This window comes from Pelobates fuscus, chromosome 2 (genome assembly GCF_036172605.1).
Source record: "Pelobates fuscus isolate aPelFus1 chromosome 2, aPelFus1.pri, whole genome shotgun sequence".
In the NCBI taxonomy this organism is placed as follows: domain Eukaryota; kingdom Metazoa; phylum Chordata; class Amphibia; order Anura; family Pelobatidae; genus Pelobates; species Pelobates fuscus.
In genome coordinates this window covers 345,333,292-345,359,916 of record NC_086318.1, presented here as the reverse complement: position 1 = coordinate 345,359,916, position 26,625 = coordinate 345,333,292, and the positions used below count along the sequence as shown (strand labels likewise).

Genomic DNA, 26,625 nt, shown 5'->3' with positions numbered 1-26,625 from the left:
TAGTGAACGAGGTGCTGCTACTGTTGCTGTTGCACCACCTTTTTAAAATGTCTGTCATTGTCGTGGTTTTGCCGTTCACCCTGCCTTATGTTTGTGTTTAAAAATGGGTTACTGCATAGTGGATTTACTATTACAGTAACATTATTGTGTTTGACTACATTGCACACAGCGCACTGTAGTGCACAGTACTTCAACTCTTACACAGCACAAAAAAATGCATTGTAAAATGAATTCTCATCTACAATGATGCTTTACTCTTCCTGCAACACTAGGGTTCACTTGATCAGAATACTGCAGTCACACACTGTATCGCAAATCACACATAGTGGCACTGAAACACACTGCTAAAAAAAAATAATATGTCTCTGACAAGAAATTGGAAAAAAGGAAAATTGGAAAAAAGGTGTCCATTCAAGTAGAAGGCATAGCCACATCGCATGACTCAGACACGCAGGGTCTAACCACTACAATGAAAGGCATTTGAATATATTACAAACACCCCCAGCACTGCCACCACATTTTAGAATACTTTTTTTTTCTACAAAAAGTTAAAAAGTTAAAAATTAGTTTAGGCATGGTTCACTTATGCACTAAACTGCTACATACCGTTTGTGCTACTGAGGTAAGAAGCTTGTATTTAACAAGGCACAAGCAGTGGCAAATAAGAACATTACCAATGAAATAATCTGTCTCTTTCTAGAAACAAATATAAAATCTAATACTTAAATCAGTAATACATTTCTAAATCACTAAATCAAAGTTTTCAGTAGCATCTATGTAAGAGGATTCACTGGATGAAAAAGGTGTGCAATTGTTCCTAGGTAACCTACCTCTGTTGACTACTGGCACTCAAAGTGATCCTAACGTTTGCACAATACAGTACCCTCAACCTTTTGCCTTGCCTCTTCTGAAGATGCAAGTTGAATTTTGCCAGTGGCAGTGGCACTAGTCTGTACACTAGCACATATACAAATATTGAAGATTGTGGTATTGGTGATAGTAATGGTGGTGATGGCAACAATGACAGTGGGTAAGCTATGTCTAACCACTTATCTGCAGCTGTCTCTGTTGAATAAGGTGATACCAAAGCATATACAGATGAACTTGGAGATAGTGAAGAAGATGCAGGAAGCAAGTGCACACTAGCTGCTGGAAAATATACTTTGCTGCTGTCTGTCCTCTCCAAATTCTTCCTTTGGTTCATCATACTCATATTCAAGTACGACCAGAGGTAAAAGTGTTATGTCTGCTTCCACCACACAAACAGAATCATCTCTGCTTCCACCACGCAAACGGAATCATCTCTGCTTCCACCACACAACAGAATATCTCTGCTTCCACCACACAACAGAATCATCTCTGCTTCCACCACACAACAGAATCATCTCTGCTTCCACCACACAAACAGAATCATCTCTGCTTCCACCACACAAACAGAATCATCTCTGCTTCCACCACACAAACAGAATCATCTCTGCTTCCACCACACAAACAGAATCATCTCTGCTTCCACCACACAAACAGAATCATCTCTGCTTCCACCACACAAACAGAATCATCTCTGCTTCCACCACACAAACAGAATCATCTCTGCTTCCACCACACAAACAGAATCATTTCTGCTTCCACCACACAAACAGAATCATCTCTGCTTCCACCACACAAACAGAATCATCTCTGCTTCCACCACACAAACAGAATCATCTCTGCTTCCACCACACAACAGAATAATCTCTGCTTCCACCACACAAACAGAATCATCTCTGCTTCCACCACACAAACCAGGGCATTGGGGACAATACTTTGGTACTCTCCTCTTAGTCTTTAACCCCTTAAGGACCAAACTTCTGGAATAAAAGGGAATCATGACATGTCACACATGTCATGTGTCCTTAAGGGGTTAATAAAGAGTGTCTCTAAAGATCTCTTCAAAATAGACTCTGCTATGTTCTCCTTACTAACCTATTGAGGAGGGGCTCCAAGAAGGTATAATGCTTGAACTAGCTGTGGCAGAATGAGCTCTATCTACCTGCTAGCTAGCTAGATAAAATAGATACAGCAGTACTGTAAACCTAGTCTCAAACTAGGATCAGTGATGGCACAATAGCAATCTCCTATCTGCCACTCCAAGGTGTTTAAAGTGCCAATAACAATAACTAGCTGGGTAGATACATCAGTAACTAAAGCTAGTCTCATACTAAAATCAATAATAGACACACTAGATCTCCTATTCCCACTCAGGCAGAGCAAGGGTAAAGCTGGTGTGTCTTCCAAACCCCACCTCCCACCCACAAAAAAACAAAACAGCTGCGTATCCATTCCACCACCTTGTTTTCTGGTGCCAGGAGCTGCACTCTGAAATATGAATTAAAATAAACATGTTCATGCTCTGTGCAAGCCTTTTATTTTCCTCTGTGTTTATAGCATGTGGGAGTTTGAATATTGAAATGTGGATGCATTGCAGTTCAGAACAAAATAAATCTCCAGGTCTAACGGGCACTTTAATATTACTGCAATTAAGAAATTAATAGTCATGTAACAAATAAAACAATATATTCAACGTGGTCTAAGCTTTTAGAGCTTTATCACTGCCACAACAACATTCTTATTAATACTTTCTGCTTACACCTTAACTGAATGATGTAGGAACAACTGAGGGCATTACTACTATTTAAGTACAATTTAGGAAGTTAATCTCATACAAGCAATAAGTGAGATTATGCATTGTATTGTGAAATATATGACTAACACCCTTTATTTTATATCTTAGATATGTGTAGATATTTATTGATTGAATTACCTGATGTGTTTACATTGAGTACTATGTAGGTTCTCTACATTCCTTCTCTATCTTCTGTCAATTTACAAGTATTTACAAGAAAGTACATATTTCAATGTAAATTGACACTTTTATAAACTAACCTTGTTATACCTCCTGCAGTCAATCAAACAACTAGCCCTGTTACTTCCTGGTTTGTTTAGCTCAGTGGAGCTAAACTGCAGAGGCAGCAATTGCTCAGAACACCTGCCTTGCAAATACTTCTCATTGAGCTGCATTGTGAAGCCTGTGATTGGACAGCCACAGAAAGCCTGAGCGGGTTAGAAGGGGAGGGGCTGCAGACAAAAGATCTGATGCAAACTGGTTTTAGATATGAAGATTTGCATAATTAAATGCATGCATGTTTTTATTAGGGTTATATCTACTGGACAGTGTTTTTTTTTTATAAATGTATTAATTTTATTTGGGCAGTAAAGTGTCACTTTATTCCATCTATACTAATATTTTTAAACGCTGAAACACACTTCTTACAAAAACTTAGAAGGGAAAGCCCTACGTGACTGATATGAGTAAATATATGGAGTGAAACAACATGACTAATCTCTTAGAACTTTGGTTATTAAAAAATCCCTATCCTGTGGGGCCATAAGGAAATTTACTGTAACTCATTGGCAAGATATTTGCATGATTAACTGAAGCTTTAGAGAGTTAAAGGAAACAGGAAAATGTCCGATGAGAAAATTTTAATGGGAAGGGAGACACTAAAATGTTTTAAATGAATAGGAAGCACTGGTTCCTATGTCTGGAACAAATGAGTTTCCTCAATATAATAATAAAACACTATAGATATTTTTTGAAGTGTGCTATAATCTGTATTCCCAATTAACAATCAGCATCTTACTCCAAATTTTACCTTGCTTTTTTCACTTTAGAATATGTCTGTTCTCATGCCGGAAACTCATGGCAGTTTAATGCTGTAACATATGCTGTCATTAAGTGTTCTTGCATAGCAAGACCACTTAATGTTATCTCACATATATATTATTATTCTTATTATAGCCAAATTTACCACCCTAACTCCTCCCACAGTTTTTACACTACATAGACAAAAATATACCAAAACGTGCGGATTGTTCCCGATCGGATTGCTATTACTTTGTGGAACGTTTCGCCCGAATGGTTCACGGAATATCGTCGTTCTTGTGGCGAAATTTGTCCCATAGGAATGAATGGCAAAGCTAGAGTTGGAGCTGGCAAAAGCTGAAAAATCAGGACATGATTTCTAAACTGCCACCACTCCCTCATTTTTAGGCCACCTACACAAATCTTATATCAAAACGTTCAGCTATCCCTGCTGCCACTAAAAGCCTAAGCCATAGTCCTTATAGTTTTCACAATATGACCATTTGTTTGCAACTCACGCCGTCCATTGACATTCATTGAAACTCCACTCTGCAAAGCTAACATTTGAAGTGCAATTTCTAAACTGCGACTGTGCCTTCATTGTTAATATTGCTGGGACATACTGTGCATCAAAATGTAGGTCTGGGTCTTGTGATTCTCACAATATAAAGCTCTTCACTGTAGGATTTATAGTTTTTAAAATACGATCGTTTGAAGATGGCTACCGCCAAAATACTCTGACCTGTGCCAGGCTGCAGCAGCAAGTGATGTCATAGACAGAGCCTTTTGTACACCTGCTAATATTTTTATAAATGTATGTTTTAATGTAAGTGTGCAACAACGTTGCAATTAAATGTGCTATATAAATGATAACAGTTACTCCGCCCACTCCAGTTGTAGACTACTGGTGGAGGCAAGAACACTTCACACAATTTCCCCAGAAATTGTAGCTTTCTAGTTTCATATATTGTTGCAATTTTAATTATTGTTGTGAGATCATTACGAAATAAAATGATAAATACATTTTTAATTTCAAATAAAATAAATATAGATTAAATCTATCAATTTTAGTCTCATCATAAATATACAGAGATTGTTAGTGATCCAAATTAGAAATTACAAAGGGAAGTTTGTAAATTACCCCTGTGAATCCATGTATAGTGATGTCGCGAGCATAACATTTTCGGTTCTTCCGCAAATGTTCGCGAACCGGGCGAACCGCCATAGACTTCAATAGGCAGGCGAATTTTAAAACCCAAAACCCTGGGCAGTGGGTGGGGGCCACAAAGATAATGAGGGGGGGACCTACTGTCCTCCCCCTCTCCGGCCCCCACCCCTGGGCGGCAGGTGGGGGCCATAATGATAATGAGGGGGGGGGACCTACTGTCCTCCCCCCCACGGCATCTCTGTGCTGTGGATGGGGGCCCTAAAAAAACAATAAGGGGGACCTACTGTCCCCCCCGGCCCCCACCCCTGAGCGGTGGGTGGGGGCCCTAAAATAACAATAAGGGGGGACCTACTGTCCCCCCGCCCCCACCACTGAGCGGTTGGTGGGTGCCCTAAAAAAACAATAAGGGGGAACCTACTGTCCCCCCCAGCCCCTTCCCCTGAGCGGTGGGTGGGGGCCCTAAAAAAAAAACAATAAGGGGGGACCTACTGTCCCCCCCGGCCCCCACCCCTGAGTGGTGGGTGGGGGCCATAAAAACAAAAATAAGGGGGGACCTACTGTCCCCCCCTGGCCCCCACCCCTGAGCGGTGGGTGGGGGCCCTAAAATAACAATAAGGGGGGACCTACTGTCCCCCCCGGCCCCCACCCCTGAGCGGTGGGTAGGGGTCCTAAAAATAACAATAAGGGGGGACCTTTTGTCCCTCCCCCCGGCCCCCACCCCTGAGCGGTGGGTGGGGGTCCTAAAAATAACAATAAGGGGGACCTACTGTCCCCCCCTGGCCCCCACCCCTGAGCGGTGGGTGGGGGCCCTAAAATAACAATAAGGGGGACCTACTGTCCCCCCCGGCCCCCACCCCTGAGCGGTGGGTAGGGGTCCTAAAAATAACAATAAGGGGGGACCTTTTGTCCCTCCCCCCGGCCCCCACCCCTGAGCAGTGGGTGGGGGCCCTAAAAAAACAATAAGGGGGAACCTACTGTCCTCCCCAGCCCCTTCCCCTGAGCGGTGGGTGGGGGCCCTAAAAAAACAATAAGGGGGGACCTACTGGCCCCCCCCTGGCCCCCACCCCTGAGCGGTGGGTGGGGGCCCTAAAAAAAAAACAATTAGGGGGGGACCTACTGTCCCCCCCCCGCCCCCACCACTGAGCGGTGGGTGGGTGCCCTAAAAATAACAATAAGGGGGGGACCTACTGTCCCCCCCGGCCCCCACCCCTGAGCGGTGGGTGGGGGTCCTAAAAATAACAACAAGGGGGGCCTTTTGTCCCTCCCCCGGCCCCCACCCCTGAGCAGTGGGTGGGGGCCCTAAAAAAACAATAAGGGGAACCTACTGTCCCCCCCGGCCCCTTCCCCTGAGCGGTGGGTGGGGGCCCTAAAAAAAAAATAAGGGGGGACCTACTGTCCCCCCGGCCCCCACCCCTGAGCAGTGGGTGGGGGCCCTAAAAAAAACAATAAGGGGGGGACCTACTGTCGGCGGGTGGGGGCCCTAAATACAAATAGAGGGGACCATAGTCACCCCCTCCCCCCAAAAAAAATTATCCCCCTACCTACTCCCCTCACCCTAAAAATAACAATAAGGGGGAACCTACTGTCCACCCCCCCCCCTGGCCCACACCCCTGAGCAATGGGTGGAGGCCCTAAAAAAACAATAAAGGGGAACCTACTGTCCCCCCCGGCCCCTTCCCCTGAGCGGTGGGTTTGGGCCCTAAAAAAACAATAAGGGGGGGACCTACTGTCCCCCCCCTGGCCCCCACCCCTGAGCGGTGGGTAAGGGCCCTAAAAAAAAACCATAAGGGGGGACCTACTGTCCCCCCCGGCCCCCACCCCTGAGCGGTGGGTGTGGGCCCTAAATACAAATAGGGGGGGGGCCTAAATACAAATAGGGGGGACCCTAGTCACCCCCCCCAAAAAAAAATTATCCCCCTACCTACTCCCCTCACCCTAAAAATAATGAGGGGGGGGACCTTTAACTAAAAACCTGTAAAAAGAATTTAGATAAAAACAACTTACCATTCAATGTTTTCTTTCTTCTAAAATCTTCTAAAATTTTCAGCCCCAAAAAGGCCAAATAAAAAAACATAATAACCAACGCAATTTAAAAAAAAAAAAAATGGGCGCAAAAAAAAAGAATCCATCTTCATCCATGGAGGGCTCCATGCAGGGTGGGGGAAGGCTTATAAAGCCTTGCCACGCTCTGCAATTAGGCTAAGAACACTCTGGTTGGCTGGTTTAAGCCAATCAGTGTGCTCTTTGTCATTTTACACAGCGTGGGAAAATTCCAAGGAACTTTCCCACGCTGTGTAAAATGACACAGAGCACTGTGATTGGATGGATTTCAAGCCGCTCAGGGGTGGGGGCCAGTAGGTCCCCCCCTTATTGTTATTTTTAGGGCCCCCACCCGCCGCTCAGGGGTGGGGGCCGGGGGAGGACAATAGGTGTCCCCCCTATTGGTTTTTAGGGCTCCCACCCGCCGCTCAGGGGTGGGGGCCGGGGGGGGAGGACAATAGGTCCCCCCCTATTGGTATTTAGGACCCCCACCCACTGCTCAGGGGTGGGGGCCAGGGGGAGGACAATAGGTCCTTTCCCCTTTTTTTACTTTAGGGCCTCCACCCGCTCAGGGAGGGGGGACCCTATTGGCTGCTCACTTTTTAATAGACATGCCCCTACTCGCGGTATTGCAAATAGGGGCACAATTTACTAATACTAAGTAATTTTTACTTAGTATTAGTAAATTTGGCTGAAAGACCACAAAAAAAAAATAGGGGGCGGACCGAACATTTCATATGTGTGCCGTCCGTGGCGAACGCGAACGCGCTATGTTCGCCGGGAACTATTCGCCAGCGAACCGTTCGGGACATCACTATCCATGTAAACTGTTAAACATAATAGCAAGAAAGTCAGTGCAGTCTAGACTGTTTAATATACTTGACAAAATGATTCCTCAGTATACCAGCTACATACCAGCTTACATCTACCAGCTTACATCTAAGAACACCTAAACTAGTGTAAAAGTAATAAAAAAGAATTAGTTTCTGTACATAAGTGGCTGCCATATCATTCTCTATTAATTAAACATTAAGCTTTGGACAAACTTCACTATCAGACATGATTTTTAATGAAGACCTTAACAAAGGAACTATTTCAAAATAACACTCCAAAACTCCACTTTACCATCTCATCTCGGTCTTATTCTACAAAAATGAAAAATTTCATGAGAAATAGGTACTTTTATAAGCCCTTTTAGAAAGCCCTCGTGTCTGCTAAGCAGCCAGCCTAGAATATTGTCTTTCTTAAATACACTAGTGATGATATATATGCGTGGAGTGCTGGATTAGAGGTAAGGAACTTTTTTTTATTTTAGGACATAATGTACTTATTTCTAATGGAGTGTTCCTTTAAATTAATTCAAATTTTATGTTTTTGTTTAGAAAACATTCCAACTCTTCTTGCTTCATTACAGGATCCTGTGAGGTCATAGAATTGCAGAGAGTCCAAGTAGGTATATAATGCAAGAGGATCAGTTCCTACGCAATTGATACAATTTAGTGAATTAATTGTGCAAGTACAAATTATTTTGTTATTGTACGATTTAAATGTGTTAAATCAGACAAGTCTATTGATTGATTTGAATATCATAGGGGATGCCACATATTTAGGAAGCAGGTGATCTAATTGTTTCATTGCCTTTTTAGTTAAAGAGAGCATGCTAAACCTCCGACATTCTTCAAATTGTGTGTATGCTAGCATTACTATATAAATACGATATATATTTAGACTGGTTCATGGATTGCAAGTTAAAACTTACCAGGAAAGATGAAATTATCATAACATGTATAGCTTGGAGGAAAGACGAGACAGGGGGATATGATAGGAACATTTAAATACATAAAGGGAATCAACACAGTAAAGGAGGAGACTATATTTAAAAGAAGAAAAACTACCACAACAAGAGGACATAGTCTTAAATTAGAGGGACAAAGGTTTAAAAATAATATCAGGACGTATTACTTTACTGAGAGGGTAGTGGATGCATGGAATAGCCTTCCAGCTGAAGTGGTAGAGGTTAACACAGTAAAGGAGTTTAACCCCTTAAGGACCAAACTTCTGGAATAAAAGGGAATCATGACGTGTCACACACGTCATGTGTCCTTAAGGGGTTAAGCATGCGTGGGATAGGCATAAGGCTATCCTAACTATAAGATAAGGCCAGGGACTAATGAAAGTATTTAGAAAATTGGGCAGACTAGATGGGCCAAACAGTTCTTATCTGCCGCCACATTCTATGTTTCTATGTATATGCACATGTCTATTTGTTGGCACCTACTGAGTCATACACACGTAAGGAGACAGGTACACATAAATTAAATGAGCAACAAGTTAAGGTAAGATTAGACCTTAGAGAATAACAATTTGGCCTGTGACAGTTTTTAAAACACCCAACACATTTAAAGAACAAATTTGGGCATAATAACAACTTCATCAAAATTAAGTTGTTATGTTCACAGGAGGTCCCTCACGCTGGCTCATCTTTAGGGGTTAAACCACTCTCAAACTGTTTAACTCCAAAGTCTGTGTTTCAGTGCTGAATCTCTATGTCCACCAGTTGTCTTAATATTTTAAAAGCGGTCGGCTCTTGCAGAATCTGGAAGCAGCGCCGGTGATAGGCTAATTTTCTCAGCCAATCACTTACTCCCCATTCATAAAAGTGACTTGAAAACAAACTTTTTCAAGCCAGTTTTATGAATAGAGAGTTGCTGAGAGCATCAGCGTCAGCCTCCTGTCTTAATTAAATGCAATGTACATCGAGAGTCACTTTTGGGTTCTTATTTTTACTATTGCTACAATAATAAATTAATAATAATTTAAATAATAATGTTATATTGTGTATGGAAAGTTATATTTTTTTAGATATATTTTTATTTATATTTTAAGGATCCCTACATTTCAATAAAACAACCAATATCTAAGTGAAGCTGTGGACTGGAGAACTGTACTGAGTTCTGTACTGAGTTTTCTGAGAACAAGGAAGTACGTGCTGGACAAAAAATGGGTGGGGCTTCCTTAATTGCAGAGGCCAGTACTGCAGCTAACAAAAGGTAAATAGGAGCTTGGAAATATTTGCACAAATGTTAGTAAATTAATAATTTTTATAGCAACTAATTTATATGCATTAGCAAAATTTATATGCATATTTGGACACAGAGTTTAAAATGGGAGAAAAAATAGCAGATTAAATTTCTGATATTCACGTAGTAATAGTCACGATGAAGGAATTATTTCTAGATAACACAGTAACATGCAGGGTGGCTGGGTCCCATCAAGTAATTATCTCCCAGAAACGCATACACAAGCACAACCACAGAAACATATTCACAGACACACACACATTCCCACACATGAACAAGTGAATACCCAAATGCACATTCAGAGACAAATATACATAAATATGTAAATTAGGCATACATCCATATGCACTGCTAGCCACGCACATAGATACGGACTGCAAGACTCACACACACATTGGCACTGCCATAGAGACACACAGAAACTTACTGCCATATACACATGCAGGTACACACTGCCATAAACACAAACAAATTTCCACACTCCAACTCTTAGACAAATTTCAATGCACACACTCCTAAACACAAATGCATACATACTCCCAGACAAATTCTCAGAAGCACACTCCCAAACACAAATGCATATATACTCCCAGAGGCACCCACACCCTCATCCGTAGATACAAACACACATGCACAAACTCTGAGAGCCTGTGGGAGCAAGAATGCTCCCTGGAGTTAAATATGTTAATTTAAAGGCCTGTCTTACATCGAAGAAAACGCCTAGATGTTGTGATATACGTACATTTAGATGTTGTTGCATTCTGTATGACTTTAACAAAGACTATTTTAGTTACAATGATTAATATATTGATATTTGAAATTAAAAAGTGATATTGTGCTGCTAACAATAATCTGATTGTCTAAAATTATTTACTACATCACTCATATACTTTTTTTTTTTTAATTCTTTATTTTTGGTATGCAGGTAATTACAACAGTGCCTGTTTCGCCACAACAGCGTTGACAGGCTCAATTCTCATACGATAACAGTATTGTGGCAAGTTGGGCATGCATACATTTTTATGTGAAAAGAGGTTGAACAGTAGCTTTATATTAAGACATGGCAGAATAGTCAGTACATTTAAATTTGAAGCATAACAGGTTTGGTGCATGTTGGTAAGACTATGTAGCTGAGCAGTGCATGTTTAATTAAGTAGGTATGAACCGCTTATGAATAACTGACACCAGGGGTCAAGTCCTGGGGAAAAAAGTGTGGGAACTCACCCAAGATTCTGCCTCCCCCCCCCCCCCTTAAAAAAAATTACACTCCTATGCATATAGTGCAGTGCAGGGTGTGTATAATGAATGTAGTGTGTTTGTAGTGAATGCAGAGTATGGATAATGAATGTAGTGTGTTTGTAGTGAGTGCAGTGTGTATAATGAATGTAGTGTGTTTGTAGTGAGTGCAGTGTATATAATAAATTTAGTGTGTTTGTAGTGAGTGCAGAGTGTGTATAATGAATGTAGTGTGTTTGCTGTGAGTGCAGTGTGTGTATAATGAATGTAGTGTGTTTGTAGTAAGTGTAGAGTGTGTATAATGAATGCAGTGTGTTTGTAGTAAGTGTAGAGTGTGTATAATGAATGCAGTGTGTTTGTAGTAAGTGTAGAGTGTGTATAATGAATGCAGTGTGTTTGTAGTGAGTGCGGATTGTGTATAATAAATGTAGTGTGTTTGTGGTGAGAGCAGAGTGTGTATAATGAAGTGTTTGTAGTGAGTGCAGTGTGTATAATAAATGCCGTGTGTTTGTAGTGAGTGCAGAATGTGTATAATGAATGTAGTGTGTGTGTAGTGAGTGCAGTGTGTATAATGAATATAGTGTGTAGTGAGTGCAAAGTGTGTATAGTGAATGTAGTGTGTTTGTAGTGAGTGCAGAGTGTGTATAATGAATGTAGTGTGTTTGTAGTGAGTGCAGAGTGTGTATAATGAATGTAGTGTTTGTAGTGAGTGCAGAGTGTGTATAATGAATGCAGTGTATGTAGTGTGTTTGTAGTGAATGCAGAGTGTGTATAGTGAATGTAGTGTGTAGTGAGTGCAGAGTGTGTATAATGAATGCAGAGTCTATATAATGAATGCAGAGTGTGTATAGTGAATGTAGTGTGTTTGTAGTGAGTGCAGAGTGTGTATAATGAATGCAGTGTGTATAATGAATGCAGTGTGTATAATGAATGCAGTGTATGTAGTGTGTGTGTAGTGAATGCAGAGTGTGTATAATGAATGCAGAGTGTGTATAGTGAATGTAGTGTGTGTAGTGAGTGCAGTGTGTACAGTGAATTTAGTGTGTTTGTAATGAGTGCAGAGTGTGTATAATGAATGTAGTGTGTTTGTAGTAAGTGCAGATTGTGTATAATGAATGCAGTGTGTGTGTGCTGGATTATGTGTGTGTGTGTGTGTGTGGGTGCTGGATGATTGTGTGTGTGTGTGCTGGATGATGTGTGTGTGTGCTGGATTATGTGTGTGTGTGCTGGATGATGTGTGTGTGTGTGTGTGTGCTGGATGATGTGTGTGTGTGTGCTGGATTATGTGTGTGTGTGCTGGATTATGTGTGTGTGTGTGTGCTGGATTATGTGTGTGTGTGTGCTGGATTGTGTGTGTGTGTGTGTGTGTGCTGGATTATGTGTGTGTGTGTGTGCTGGATTATGTGTGTGTGTGTGCTGGATTATGTGTGTGTGTGTGCTGGATTATGTGTGTGTGTGTGTGCTGGATTATGTGTGTGTGTGCTGGATGATAGGGGGGATGCATTTGCATTTTAACTTTTATGTGTTTATGTTTTTTTTTACTTTACTCCCCCCTCCCTGCTTCTTACCTTGTCAGGGAGGGGGGAGATCGCCTGGTGGTCCGGTGGAGGGTAGCAGCCGCTGCACACAGGGGCCATCACACGCGGCGTTCTTCTCCAGCTCTCTCAGCTTCAACTCTCGCGAGACTCGCCTGTGCGGAGCGTTGCCATGGTAACCCGTGGCAACGCTCTTACAGCTGCGGGTCTCGCAAGAGTTGAAGCTGAGAGAGCTGGAGAAGAACGCCGCGTGTGATGGCCCCTGTGTGCAGTTAGCAGGGCAGGTCCTGCAGGACTGGGAACAGCGTTCCTGCTTTGGAAAAAGTGCAGGAACGCTGTTCCCATGCGTTCCTGCAGGACTCGAGCCCTGACTGACACACAGGTATATCAGGCATAGTGTTGCATAAGTATAAACTACACATTTTCTAAGATTTAGCTGCACTAAAACTTGCATGCAGTAATGGCTAAGTTCAATACATATCTATTAAAACCCTTAAAGTAATGTGCCACCAGGCTGAGCACCACATATTCCACTATCTCCCTTACCAGGTATAAAGCTTATACACAAATTGACTGTCTATAAGATGCTAAACAGACTGTGTGCATAATAAACAAAGATTGTAGTTACAATGGTATCTGGTGTGGCTATACATGGTATGCTGTATGGGGTGCTCCGTAGTGTGAACGGCTGGGGTCACCACCAGCTCCAACCGTGCTCAACATACAAGGCTATGGGAATGCAGTCTGTGCCTAGGCGTGGGGAGAGTCCATGCAGGTTACCTGGGCTCCTGTCATAGCTTTGCGGTTACTGTGGGAGTCTGGATGCTTTTCTTCACAGACCTCGGTTTTCAGACGTGGGTTGTAGCCCTGTGTGGTCGGTGGGTGAGGATGTTGTTCAGTGGTGAGGCGTGCGCGGTCGGGGGTATCCCAGCGTGCCTTGTCGGAGGTTACCGCTTTGACATGGGCAGGTGAATTAGATGTAGGCTGTAGTGGTTTCCTCCTGTCATCGGGTATGTTCCCCGCGGACTTCCTGTGGTGGTAGTTCGGACTGTGTAGTGCCGTATTGCCATATGTGCCTGTCTCAGAGGGATTGCTGTCTCTGCTGGCGGTGTTGCAGCGCGGGCGCCGGCCATTTTGTTGAGACCGCGTGGGAGCCTTTTCTCTTTGGGCCGCCCAGTTAAGTCGAGCAAGGTAGTAGCCCGCCTGATGGGGACCGGGATGACCCCCCCGGCCCACAGGGGGGGGGGGGGGGAACGGGACCAGGAAAGCGCCTGTCGGGTATCGCTATGGTCGGGATGGAGAGCGAGGCAGCGGCCGTCCGCCCCACTCCCCACCCGGGTAGGCCTCCATCCCCGAGCTCCAGAGTCTCATACCAGGACCCAGAGCCAGCCATCTTCGAGCGCTCCGGCTGCACCGGGACACTCCAGAGCTTCGTGCCATGGACCCCCGGGTTGGTACACTTCGGGTAGGGTGGGTAAATACCCTAATCTTTGATTTTTCCCCGGGAGCCCAAGTGATTTGCAGCCTGTCGGCATGACCGCCCGTCCCCTCCCCCACTCATATACTTTTTAAATACAATGAAACGTTTAAAAATAGGTGTCTGTCATAAACAAACACCCATGCATTTTTCCCATGCAGTTGAACAATAAGTCATCCTTGACTTATGCTAACAGACGACAGAAAAATATCTTAAAGCATGTGTTTTCCCACATTTTACTTCCCCCTATCCCAGCGTGGGATAGGGGATAGCCCTAAGGAAAAAACAAAACATCAAATGAAATACAAACCAGGCAAGTAGTGGTTTTACTTGTGTGTGAAAATCAAAAAGTACAACACTTTCCTTTGCATTGTTTTAGAGATTATATATCACTGGGATGACGTCAAAGAACTATAATTAGGACTGAGGACTAGAGACGATGTAATCGTATTGCCCATATTCCAGGTCCTGGCAGGTTTATTTATGGATTACACCATTGTTTCCTAACCTTGAGTCAAACACACTTCACATGCAGATGGAATTTCATCCTAATGAGATATATAACCTCATTACAAACTGCGTTAGTAGGTACAGAGAAAGCCTGAAGATAATTAGGCATGTGAGCTCATAACATGTGCAGAAATGTATGCACCTATTGAGAAAGTGTTTTACTGAGATTAAGACAATTGTGGTTTATTCTGAATACATGGAAATCCTGAACACATGAACTCAATGACACCACACAGTAGGTCAGAATGATCTTTTTGGAGGCTGGTACTTCGGGTATATATTTAAAACTGAAGAATTAGAAAACTTCTAAATTTTAGGTATAGCATTACCATAGCTACTAGCAAGTGTTTCATTTTTAAATTTTTACCTGGGGTCCATGTTTCCTCAAACTCACAACTACATGCTTGGGATTAGTCAACACTAGAATAACTTTGGAAAATAACATAACATGGTACGTGCTTGCTGGAATGTGGGAGTTATTGGGGGACTACAGACATTATATTCAAGGGACACCAAAGGCACCTAGACCACTTCATCTCATTGATGTGATCTGGGTACAGAGTCCCAGTTCCACTTAGTCTTGCAATGTAAAGCATTACAGCTTTAGTGAAACTGCAATAAGTACATAGCAGGACCAAGACTGCCTCTAGTGACTGTCAATCAAACAGCCATTAGAGGCACTTTCTGCTTGCTAGCCGACTTTGGTCACTTACCAAACCCTGGACATCCAGCATCAGTTAAATCCCCCTAGGAAAGCACTGCAGCAATGCTTTCCTATGGAGAGGGCTAATGCGTTTGCGGTGCTCGATGCACATGCGCCCTACCACCCCGATCAGATGATGTCAGAGGAGGAGGAATGCCAACCCAACACTGAGGGACATCGGCGCTGGAATCGGGTAAGTAACTAAAGGTTTTTTTTTACCCTTTAGCTGCTGGGGGAGGGGGTGCAAGGGAGTTGGGCACCAGAGGGCTCTGTAGTGTTAGGAATACAGTTTAGTATTCCTAACACTATAGAATCCCATATATATATATATATATATATATATATATATATATATATATATATATATATATATCTCACTTCACTGTTTTGTTTTATCCAATAGTTATTCTGGTGTCATGTTGACCATAATAATGTTTTTCATTCTCTTCATAACTTTTTTAGTATACATCTGTTTGAAATTGAAGTTATGCTCTTAAAAACATACATTGCAAGGTTTTAGTGCGACATGTACAATACACAGTATAAAAACACATAAGTCCCCAGGAACCAAGCAACCATATGCTGGGCTAAGGGAATGAAAACAAATGAGTGGGAGACTTTAGAACCTCAAATTAAGCAAGATTTGCATTGTCTTTGTAACACCTTCCTTACAAGTTATGCCCTGTCTTGTTCATTCATTTATTAATATTATTATTAATAGCTATTTAGTTAATGTTAATCTATATAGTTGTTATTTTGGATATTTTTATTTTGGATGTTTCTATTTAAAAATCAGGATAAATAATTTTTATTTTGAATTTCATTTTCTAGTAAAAAGTAAATTCCCTCAAACTTGGAAGTAATCGTCTTAAATTAATTTTATAAAATTATATCACGGAAATTTTGATTAGATAATACAAATAAATCCTTACATGATAACATAAATGTATTATAAAGAACATATTTCATATTATGTAGGATTCTTTTGAAATCAAATCACAATAAATCACTTTTTCAGTTATTGTGTAGAATGCTGAACAGACACAAATTATAAAGGACAGTCATGCTATATAATCATAAGTTCATAGAAGAACACCTGCACAGAATACAAACACATGTTTAAAACCAAGCAAAACAGGATACTGTGACAGGAAAATAAAACTTAGGAAATAGTTGACAGGTTTGCAATGCAAGACTGCATATCCTCCAGAACAGATACAATGGGTTTAGTCTACGAATTTACATGTTGGGTTTATTCATCAAAGGAACATTATAGGGTTAGAAAAACAAACATGTATTCCTGACCCTTTAGTGTTGAAACCAAAGCAAAATATCACCACCTTTATTTAATTTTGCTGCTGCTGGCTCTGCCCCTGATCTGCCCACTAGCCTGACATCATCAGAAGTGGTGTTCTGAGCCAATCACAATGCGTTCACATATAAAAGCAATGGATTGGCTGAGCTTGTCAATCGGGCAGGTCAGGGGCAAAGCCAGCACAAGCCAATCACAGCCCTGGCTCTATGAGGAAAGTTCAGTGTCTCCATCCAGGAAGAACCTCTAGAAGTCATTTTAAGAGTGACCCGTGGAGGTATCCCTAGGCTGTATTGTAAACACTGCATGTTCTCTGAAAACACTGAAAAACACCGGAAGGGAATGATTATATTTACCAGAACAAACACAATAAGCTGTCTAAGGCACTGGGCAGTCCAGTTCAAGTATATGCTGTGTTGCAGAATTTATTTGAACATGTTAGTAGTTTATAAACTTGTGTATTCAGGTTTAAACAAATTGCAAGTCGTCCAAATTTTGGTAGATCGGCAATTCGTCTCAATTCCATAACTCTGAAGCTTCATATGGATGTATCACGTAAAAAACTGCATGGACAATGGCCAAATAGGCTTGTTTGCTTTGTGATTCAGTGTACTGTCCATGACACCAAAACAAAGATATGATTGATGGTTACGGGGAAACAAAGAAAGAATGAAAAAAAGAAAGAAAGAAAGAAAGAAGGAAGGAAAGAAAGAAAACAAATAAATAATTCAGAAATAAAAAAAAACAGACATCAGCCAGTATAAGCATTTACATAACGCAACGGAATGCTCATACGTAACCAAATGCTCAAAATGGACTTAATCTAAATGGCAAAATACAATTCTATTCAGTTGGATCTCAGGCGAAGCTTGGTGTTGACCGGATTCCAGCTGGAATTAACTTCACAAAAAGGAAAATTATAATTTGTGTCACTCTTTTGGTTCCTCCAAATAGGTTTCCCCAAATCGTTTGCATGGATGCTGTTCTGCAAGGCCGAACCCCCACCTCAACAAAATTATGTCAACCTAATTATTGTTTTGGCTGAATTGACTCACCCGAAATTTTCTACTGAGCACAAAACTAGTAGTTTACACTGACAGTCAGTGTGTTATCTTTTAGAACTCACCAGGTTTTTTTGTACAAGCCATTATAAAATAATTCATTCTGATTTGGGATGGAGATGCACTGAGGTTCTGTGATTTGTTACATTAGAAGCCTTTTGTTAGGGCTTGGTTGCAGTAGGTTCTATAAAAGCCAATTTATGTTTCCAAGCTTCATATAACAATGCAACTTTAGAAAATCCACTTTGGACTCCCCCTAAAAATAGATGATCAAAACAGCATTGTTCTGTTAGTCTTTCCATCTAAATACACATCACAATGCATGCTGTGCATTGCCAAATAATTTCCATCCTCATTAAAATTCCTTTACAAGCATTTTGTTTACAAAATAAAATAATAGCAGTAGTGGAGATTTACGGTTATAGTGGAATAAATAAGTTATTAATTGAGATAAGATAAAATATCTGAATACATGCAAATTCTATGATCTGCTACCATAACTACAGCAATGCAATGGGTGCAGACATGTATGAATTTTGAGTTGGAATGAAGTAAAGTATCGCCTGCAACAACTTTGTCTAAAATTCTGACAGACTTTAAAAAATAATCTTGTGTGGAAGAAGGAACTGGGCACCACTTACACTATGCAATAGTAGTCTAAAGAATATGAACGGGTGATGGACGCATGCCACTCTGTACAAAACTGGAAATCCTACTGCAATTTAATAGTGAGATGGTATCTAACTTCTAGTAGACTAGCTCATGACTTTCCGGGCGCATCGCCATTGTGCTGGCGCTTTAAGTTGGCTACCATCATTCGTCTTCATATATTTTAGTGGTGCCTGGTCCTGGAGCAGTTTTGGATATCTTTTCAGGAAGGATCTTCTCATGCACGGGATTGGAGCTACCCCAAGACACTAGGATGTTCTTATAAAAATATACTCCAAAAGTTCCTTGGTACCTTATGTCCCTGATTATACGTATTCTAACGTCTGCACACCATTCTTAATAATGTTCAGGATGCAGCTCAGGCTTGTGAACACGGATATGATTGATTCTATTTGATTGTTCAGGGGTAGTGGGGGAAACCACTCTAAGGCTCTCTGTAGGAGTCCTTCTTGTCTAGATTTAACACATAACAAATTGAGATAACAAGAACAGATGCACACCACCGTTAACACTGTTTCTGTTCATGTCATTCTGTAATATACACCCATTGTGAACTATAATATGCTGGATGTTGACTATTTACCACTCCTTTACTTTTCTGTATCTCAGCTTTTTGAAATATTGAAAATGTAAAATAATTAGGATTTGAAAATGTTTTATTAGCTACCCTACTTTAGATGCAATAATTATTAAAACTCGGGTAATAATTGCAATCTTAAATGAATGAAGAAATGTTAAAAATTACCTTGAGCAATATTTTGTACATATACCCCATGGTGCAATGTGTTGAATTTCCTTGAATGCTACTTGCAATAAAATAACTAGTCGATAACAGAGCCAGTATCCAATATCAAACGTGGTGATGCTATATGAAAAATAAATCACCTTACAAAAATAACATAACTGGCATAAAGGTGGAATAATACAATCTAAATAAAACTGGACACATTTTGATGCTTCATCGGCGCCCTTTTTAACATCCATTGCTGGTATCACTAACAGATTCAAAGCATATGAAGAATATGTACTATATATGGGTCCATCATTTATTATGTTGTGAAACTCTCTGTGGGATCAAGGAAAATTAGTCTTTGTGTTAATTAATTCTGGATGATACTGAACCAACAATAAACTTCCCACCCATCCAAAAGCAAAAAAAAATAAAAATTTATATTCCACATTCCTACTTAGTGGTCCAGCAAATATGCTTTGAGAACCTAGGTTAGAAACGTCAGAACACTTGTTTCTTTTAGATGAATAATAGGTTATTGAGGTCAAGGAAAAGGGTAGTCATATGCCAAATTTTTCAGAAGAAATTGAGAAGATGCTTGTTATTTAAATTATTATTTTTTTTTTGTAAATCACATACTAGTAAAGGGATTAAAGAGAACTAATTCCATGTTTGCTTATATTGGTAGCCAACCACATCAGTATTTAGCAGGTGTCTCCGCAGAGGAAGCATGTAAGACTATGAAACATAGTGTGGGACATCAGCTTGAAATGATCACTTTAGGCAATGGCAGCTTCAGAATCCTAAAATTAAGGGGGGTAATTTCTTGCTTTATGGGATTTTGGCATATTTAAGTCATTGCTGCTTTTGTTGCTATGCACATGTCCATATTTTCCTACAACAATTGCATGATTAGTATTCTCTCCCTATATCTGAAGCTCTACGCCCCATAGAAGGTAGGGGCATAACACTTCTAATAACATCCTTTCTATTTTTGGATCTTCTGGAGCTACTGGAAAATGTGACCTCCTCGTTTCCTGGAAGATGGGATGATATTGAGCCTTCTCCCTTCAATTTGACCCACAAGATAGAAAAAAAATACTGCTCTGAAATATGTAAGTAAATTATTATTTATGTATTACCATTAAAAAAAAAAAATCTTGTTTTTATCTCTTCATGCACAAGGAAATAGAGCGTGGTGAATTCCACAATGTGATTTCAAGTATTCTTTAGTATCATTCCATGACAGACAGTGTCATCATTTTCTAATTCACGTATGTGGGAGATTTTATTATTTGATATTAAATAAAAGGTGATTTTTTCTTAATACAAATCTTGTGGAATCAACCAAGTGATGCATTAGAACAATGTTAGTCGTAAGCTAACATTTATTATTTAATCGTAAAGCTATTGTTTTTCTGTAACTATAACTCCATGATTACCAGGCAAACTTCTATTGATTGGCTGCACTATCTCAACAGCTACCTCACGCCGATCACGTGACTCGCACACTACATTTCCCAAGATGCTGTGCGAGTCACGTGACGCACAATTTTTAATGTTACTTAAATCTATGTTTTAAGACCTCGTTTTTGAACAGAATTTAACTCACAAGGATAGGGTATACTAAGGAATAAGATGCATATTCTCATTTAAAGCTTTTATTTATTTTACGTGAAATGCAAATTGTATGATTTTAACTGGCTGCCGAACAATGATGTCATCTTGGCGCCATTTTTTTAAAGTACCAGTACCTATATAAATTCTTTATGTGCCAGGTAATATGTTATTCCATTTTTGATAAAGCCCCAGCGGTGAAACGCGTTAAATGGTTATTTATATTGTGTTATTTTATAATAAATGATTTTTTGGTCAGACTATTGTACCACTATCATTTTATATACACAATTATCATTATTATTTTATTTTTTCCTGTCATTTTTTATTCTACATATCCTGAAGTGGGGATTATACCACTAACGCTATTTCTAAAGTGCAGTGTGATCTGCACTTTACCTGTGAGTATATTTTATCTTATTTTATTCACCACCTTTTAATTTAATCGGAGAGCACTATCTGCTGTTTTTATTTCCCTCTTCTCCTGAGAGTTGGACGTACCCCTTGGAGGACAAGCAACAATATATCCCATAAGCGGGGATTATACCGCTGTATGCCTACAAACCCTGAGCTGGCTATAGCTCAACTAAATGTGAGTGCAACATATATATTTTTTATACTATCACATTAAGTGTATACACTCCGCACGATTAGTCCTTTCACCTTGTGTCTTCCATACTACGAGACGGTAGAAACTACTACAACAAGAGAACCTACCCCCACAGCGGAATTAGTGACTATACCTACTTTACCTCAAGACACCTATTGGAACTGACCAACCATTCTGGACTATACCTATTTGTATTTTTATTCATTTTTATATTTGTATTGTTGTTCTTACTTTTATTTTTTTTATTTTTTATCCGTGGCGCAACCTTTTTTTCTTTACTGTATCTCTCTTATATAGAGGGTTAGAGGGTTACCCTCTAAAGGTCGCTGCCTGTTCAATATATTATTAGCGCTAACCTTACCCCCCTTTTTTTTCTATTGATAAATGCGGGCTGATAGTCATATAATATATTATTTAAAGGAACATTAAAAAAAAAACATCAACTATAGTCCAATAAAAAAAAAAAAAGAAAAAAATAATACACTATGTAGTGAATCTGGTCAACAATTTTCCAATCTGATCTAAAATATTGAATCTATTGTGCCTACTGTACAAGTTCTGGTAACCTCAATATGCAGTACATTAAGGAATTATGTTTGCACATTACTTTTTAACATAGCCAGTCCAGACGTTTTTAAGTTACAAAACTCAACATCAACCAAAATAATTCTACAGCCAACAGCAAAGTACAATACATGTCTATGTTTAAAAGAAAATAATTAATAAAACTATGGCAGCCTGTATTTCAGGTTAGCTGTAATTATCAAACAAATATCTTTATGTAATTCAGTTGTTCAAATGCAAGTACAAATTTTGTCATATGTGCGTGTAGCATACTTTAAAATGGTGTGACTTTTTTAATAAAATGATTCTAACTAAAAATGCAGCCATTATGAGGGCTCTCATTTTTGCTCACCAAGAAAGCTAAAACCTAGCTAAACTAATTGCATATATTGTCAAATGAACACTTATAAAAGAAACGAAATAAAACAATAACATGTTCAATCTAGTAGTAAGTATCATTTACAAATATAAATGATAACCATGTAAGTGCAGAAAGGGATTTATTTGGGGGTAGCGTGGGCAATGGTGTCCTGTGCTATGCGCATACCTAAGAATTAAGGTCCTTAGTGGCAGAATGTTTTGGCACTGGTAAAATATTAGATGTTTTAAAGTGAGATGGGATAATGGCTTGAGATAAGGAAAAATGTAAGCTATCCATAAATACGTCAGCCAACTGTTTTGCACCATATACATATCTTTATATGTGTTGCTCCATGTATTGTATATGTATGTACATTATATATATATATATATATATATATATATATATATATATATTATATATGTTGCCACTTTGCGTTTGCATTGCCCATGCCATACCGCTGTCACATTGCAGCCATAGACACACACACTAATACATGCACACATGTAAATAATGTTGCATGCACAAATAAACATACTAATACTCAAACACATATACACACTTTTGATACAAACATACTGGTGCACAGAGACAAACACATTGACAAATATAGAAATTTGGTAGCAATGTGTGTTTGCAACAACAACACACATTGACAATTATAGAAATTTAGTAGCAGAGTGTGTGTCTGGCAGTGAGTATCCTTGTGTTTGAATGTATGTCTCTGTGAGCATATGTATGTTTGTGTCTGGGACAGTATGTGTGTGTTTGCTGCTTGCAGTGTGTTGTGTGTGTGTGGTGGGGCTGTTTGTGGCCTTTGAGCATTGTGTGTATGGCGAAGGCGAAGCTATGTTTTATAACTGTGTGTATATAATGACTGTCTTCATGGGGTGACTGTGACAGGGTGAATAAAGGGGTATGTGTGTATATAATGACTGTCTTCATGGGGTGACTGTGACAGGGTGAATACAGGGGTATGTGTGTATGTAATGACTGTCTTCATGGGGTGACTGTGACAGGGTGAATAAAGGTGTAACTGTGGCAAGATGAGTATGACAGGGTCATGGGGTAAATGGGAGAGGGTTGGGGTGAGTATTACAGAGTGAGGGAGGGTAAGTGTATAAGGAGGAGGGAGTATGACAGGGTGAGGGGTGGTAAGTGTGACAGGATAAGGGGGTTTAATGTGACAGGGTGAGTGTGGCAGGTTTGTGGGATGAGTATGACAGGATTAGATGCATTAATGTGATCAGGGGAAAGTGGCATGGTTGCCTCCTGTTACAGGACGAGGAGAGGTGAGAATAACAGGGGGATTTAATGTGACAGGGTGGGTGTGGTATGGTTGGAGGGAATGAGGGTGACATGATTGGAGTGGTTAATGTGGTAGGCTGAGTGGGGCATGATGACTAGGGTAAGTTTGACCGAGTGTTTGAGGATGAGTTTGGCGGAATGTGAGTGTGACATGGTTGGTGGGGGTGAGTGTGATTGGATTAGGAGGGGTTAATGTGAGTGTGGAAGCATGAAGTGGGGTTACTATGTGTTGGTGGATGACAGTGTGTGGGAGGGTGACAGTTTGTGTGGGAGGTTGGTGACAGTGCATGGGCAAGTGGCGGTGTGTGGGAGGGCGACAGAGTGTGTAGGGGGAACAGTTTGTGGGGGGTCTGTGTTTTAATGATGGTCTCTATCTCTCTGCCCTTTCTTGACAATGGTTAAGCTAGTTATGTCTGTCTCACCTGTCATGAAGGGGTTAAATCGTTCTCTGTAAAGCATATTATAACGGAAGTTCTACTGTTCTCAAGGTTACTACTTAAATCCACAATGGAACATTTTCTTTCCCAAAGTCTGCTCTAGAGAGTTACTGTGGTTTAACCCTTTCAGAACAAAGGCTACCATGCTGGTATTGGCTCTTTGAACCAGAGGAAGCACTTCTTATGTCATACCTGTCAATTATTGTTACTGTTTTTAATAATAATAAATCATATAACACAGTGAAAGAATAATAAAATAATAATAATTGCATTGTTAAAATCATATTAATCATACAAAAAAGCATCTATTGTCTATTATAGGTGACATTTTTGTAATTATAAAGAGAATTAATACAATGCCTGATTAGTGAGTTGGACAAGCTGACCAGACATTACAATGTATATTTTATATGTGTTTTGTTTTTTGTTTGTTTGCTTTCTGGTACATAGATAGCTATCCTGCTGATATGCTGTCTCATATCACGCAATTATTATTTTTATTTATTAAGTTTTCATTGCTCCCATTAGAATGAAGTTGTTATATGAAATCAGTTTCTGCCTAATCAGTTCAAATATGCTACTAGTAAAATGTGGGAAATCATTTCATTTGTTTGTTACATAAATAACAGTATGTGCACAATTTATTTAGTTGATTTATCACAGATGAATATTTTTTCAGTGTTCTAACTGACAGCATTTATTAATATTTAAACATCCACTTTTAATAAAAATATTCCTCTCAGAGACACACACACAAACGAAAAAAAAATATTTTACACTATAGGTTTAATTCTGTTTCAAATGGAAATATTTGGTATATATTAAACAGCAGCTCAAGTGTGACCAACAATTCTAAGTGGCTTTAACAAGTCTGAGCTTTCAAACCACTATGAATATGCACAGACACACCATCGTACAGATAGTAATTACAATACTCCAGTTGGTCATCACATCTAAGCCTGAGGATGAGTCACTCCATGACCTTGAAATCAGAGCACTTAAAGGGAGTTTTAGCAATAACCAAGGAGGAAGAATATTTGAACTTGAGGTTGATGACTTGATACTGATCTTCTTACACAAAAGAAAAATTAATTAATGTGTTCCTTGTATTCTCAACACATTGTCAACAATGAAGATAACCTTTGTTTCTCAGCCTAAACAATTATTCTTCTTGAGTTGGACATCTTTGTTGGTGGGGTCATGTGAGGCCTCGGGAAGAACATTTTGACATAAAAAAGGCTAGTATTGATGACTGTAGCATTACTCTTTTTAGGCACTAGAACACCTAAACATTTATAATCAATAAAATTATAATCAATTAATTTGGGATATAATGTCACGTTGGGAAAACTTCAGAAGCAAACTTATGAGCCCTTTTGAATCAGAGATAAACTTACGTGGCTTTCAACAAGTCAGAATATTATTTAGCAAGGACCCACCAAACAATAATTTGCTTTATTCGGACATGTTTTGGAACTGAACATAAACATATATTTATAAACTACATTAATATCTGAACGAATTACGTACAAACATAAGTTTGATGGTGCAACCCAAAGCAATTTGTCATGTGTATATATGATAAACAAAACAGATGAAAATATTAATTTAACAAATTAAATACAATAATGGAAACTATGAACTAAGAGACTGACACATCATCTGTAGTTCCTGCTAAATCAGTAAAACATTATATATTGTTTAGTTATATATAAGAATTATTTTTAACATATTAAATCAATACCAGAAGATGTATCTGCTTTAGCTAAAAATACAGATATAAAAACATTTCTCTGTGCAATCCAAGCTAAAATATTTACATATAGCACAAACAATTATTGCGTATTTGTATTATATTATGACCATATTATAAAAGAAAGATCTTAAAATGAAACAATCAGTATAATGTTGCTGGTTATTTTTAGAATTACACCCCGTTTATACCCCTACAGACTTTTTATAAACATTATTCGGCATTAAAAGAATCAATATCCAAGAAATAAAATGACACGCTTACCCCAGAAATTTTCAGGCAATGGTTGTGAAAAGCATGTGCCATTATGGTATGTGTAATTAGCCATATGATCCAAGATAAAGGTCTAATTTAAAGATGTCCAGCTTAGTCATGCAATAGGTCTGGATCTGTGTGGGTCACAGCATAAAATAAGAGAAAATTCTCTACATGTCTAATGAGCTTTGTTTATGTCAAAGGAAATGTGAGTCGCACACTTCCTGCTTTTATACTCAGAGTTAACAAGTAGCTTCTTATCTGAGGCCAACATACAGTTCCTGAGACTTGGAACTATTTCCTCCTCGTCATTAGCTTAGCTAAACTGAATTGACTCCAAACAATGCACAATTCCTTTGCAATTTTAAAATATGCTCTTGCTTACATTTAGCGTTACGAATGATGAACAACAGCAAAATGGAAATTTCAAGTCCCACTGGCACTTGAGTGCTCCCTGTCTGTCTTTGTTTATGAAGTGAAGTACTGTGGGTAAACACTATGCCATAAGTAAGGAGCA

The 26,625-nt window shown here is 39.6% G+C and overlaps 1 protein-coding gene across 1 annotated transcript in view; it reads right to left on the bottom strand.

The window, feature by feature from the left end:
• The window catches only part of MYCT1 (MYC target 1), a 54,569-nt gene extending 28,273 nt beyond the window's left edge, over positions 1-26,296 (bottom strand). Inside the window, exon 1 of the mRNA XM_063441339.1 lies at positions 26,118-26,296. Coding sequence (XP_063297409.1) covers positions 26,118-26,181 — 64 coding nt within the window. The 5' untranslated portion in view covers positions 26,182-26,296. The remainder of the gene's footprint in view (positions 1-26,117) is intronic.
• Positions 26,297-26,625: the final 329 nt, after the last annotated feature.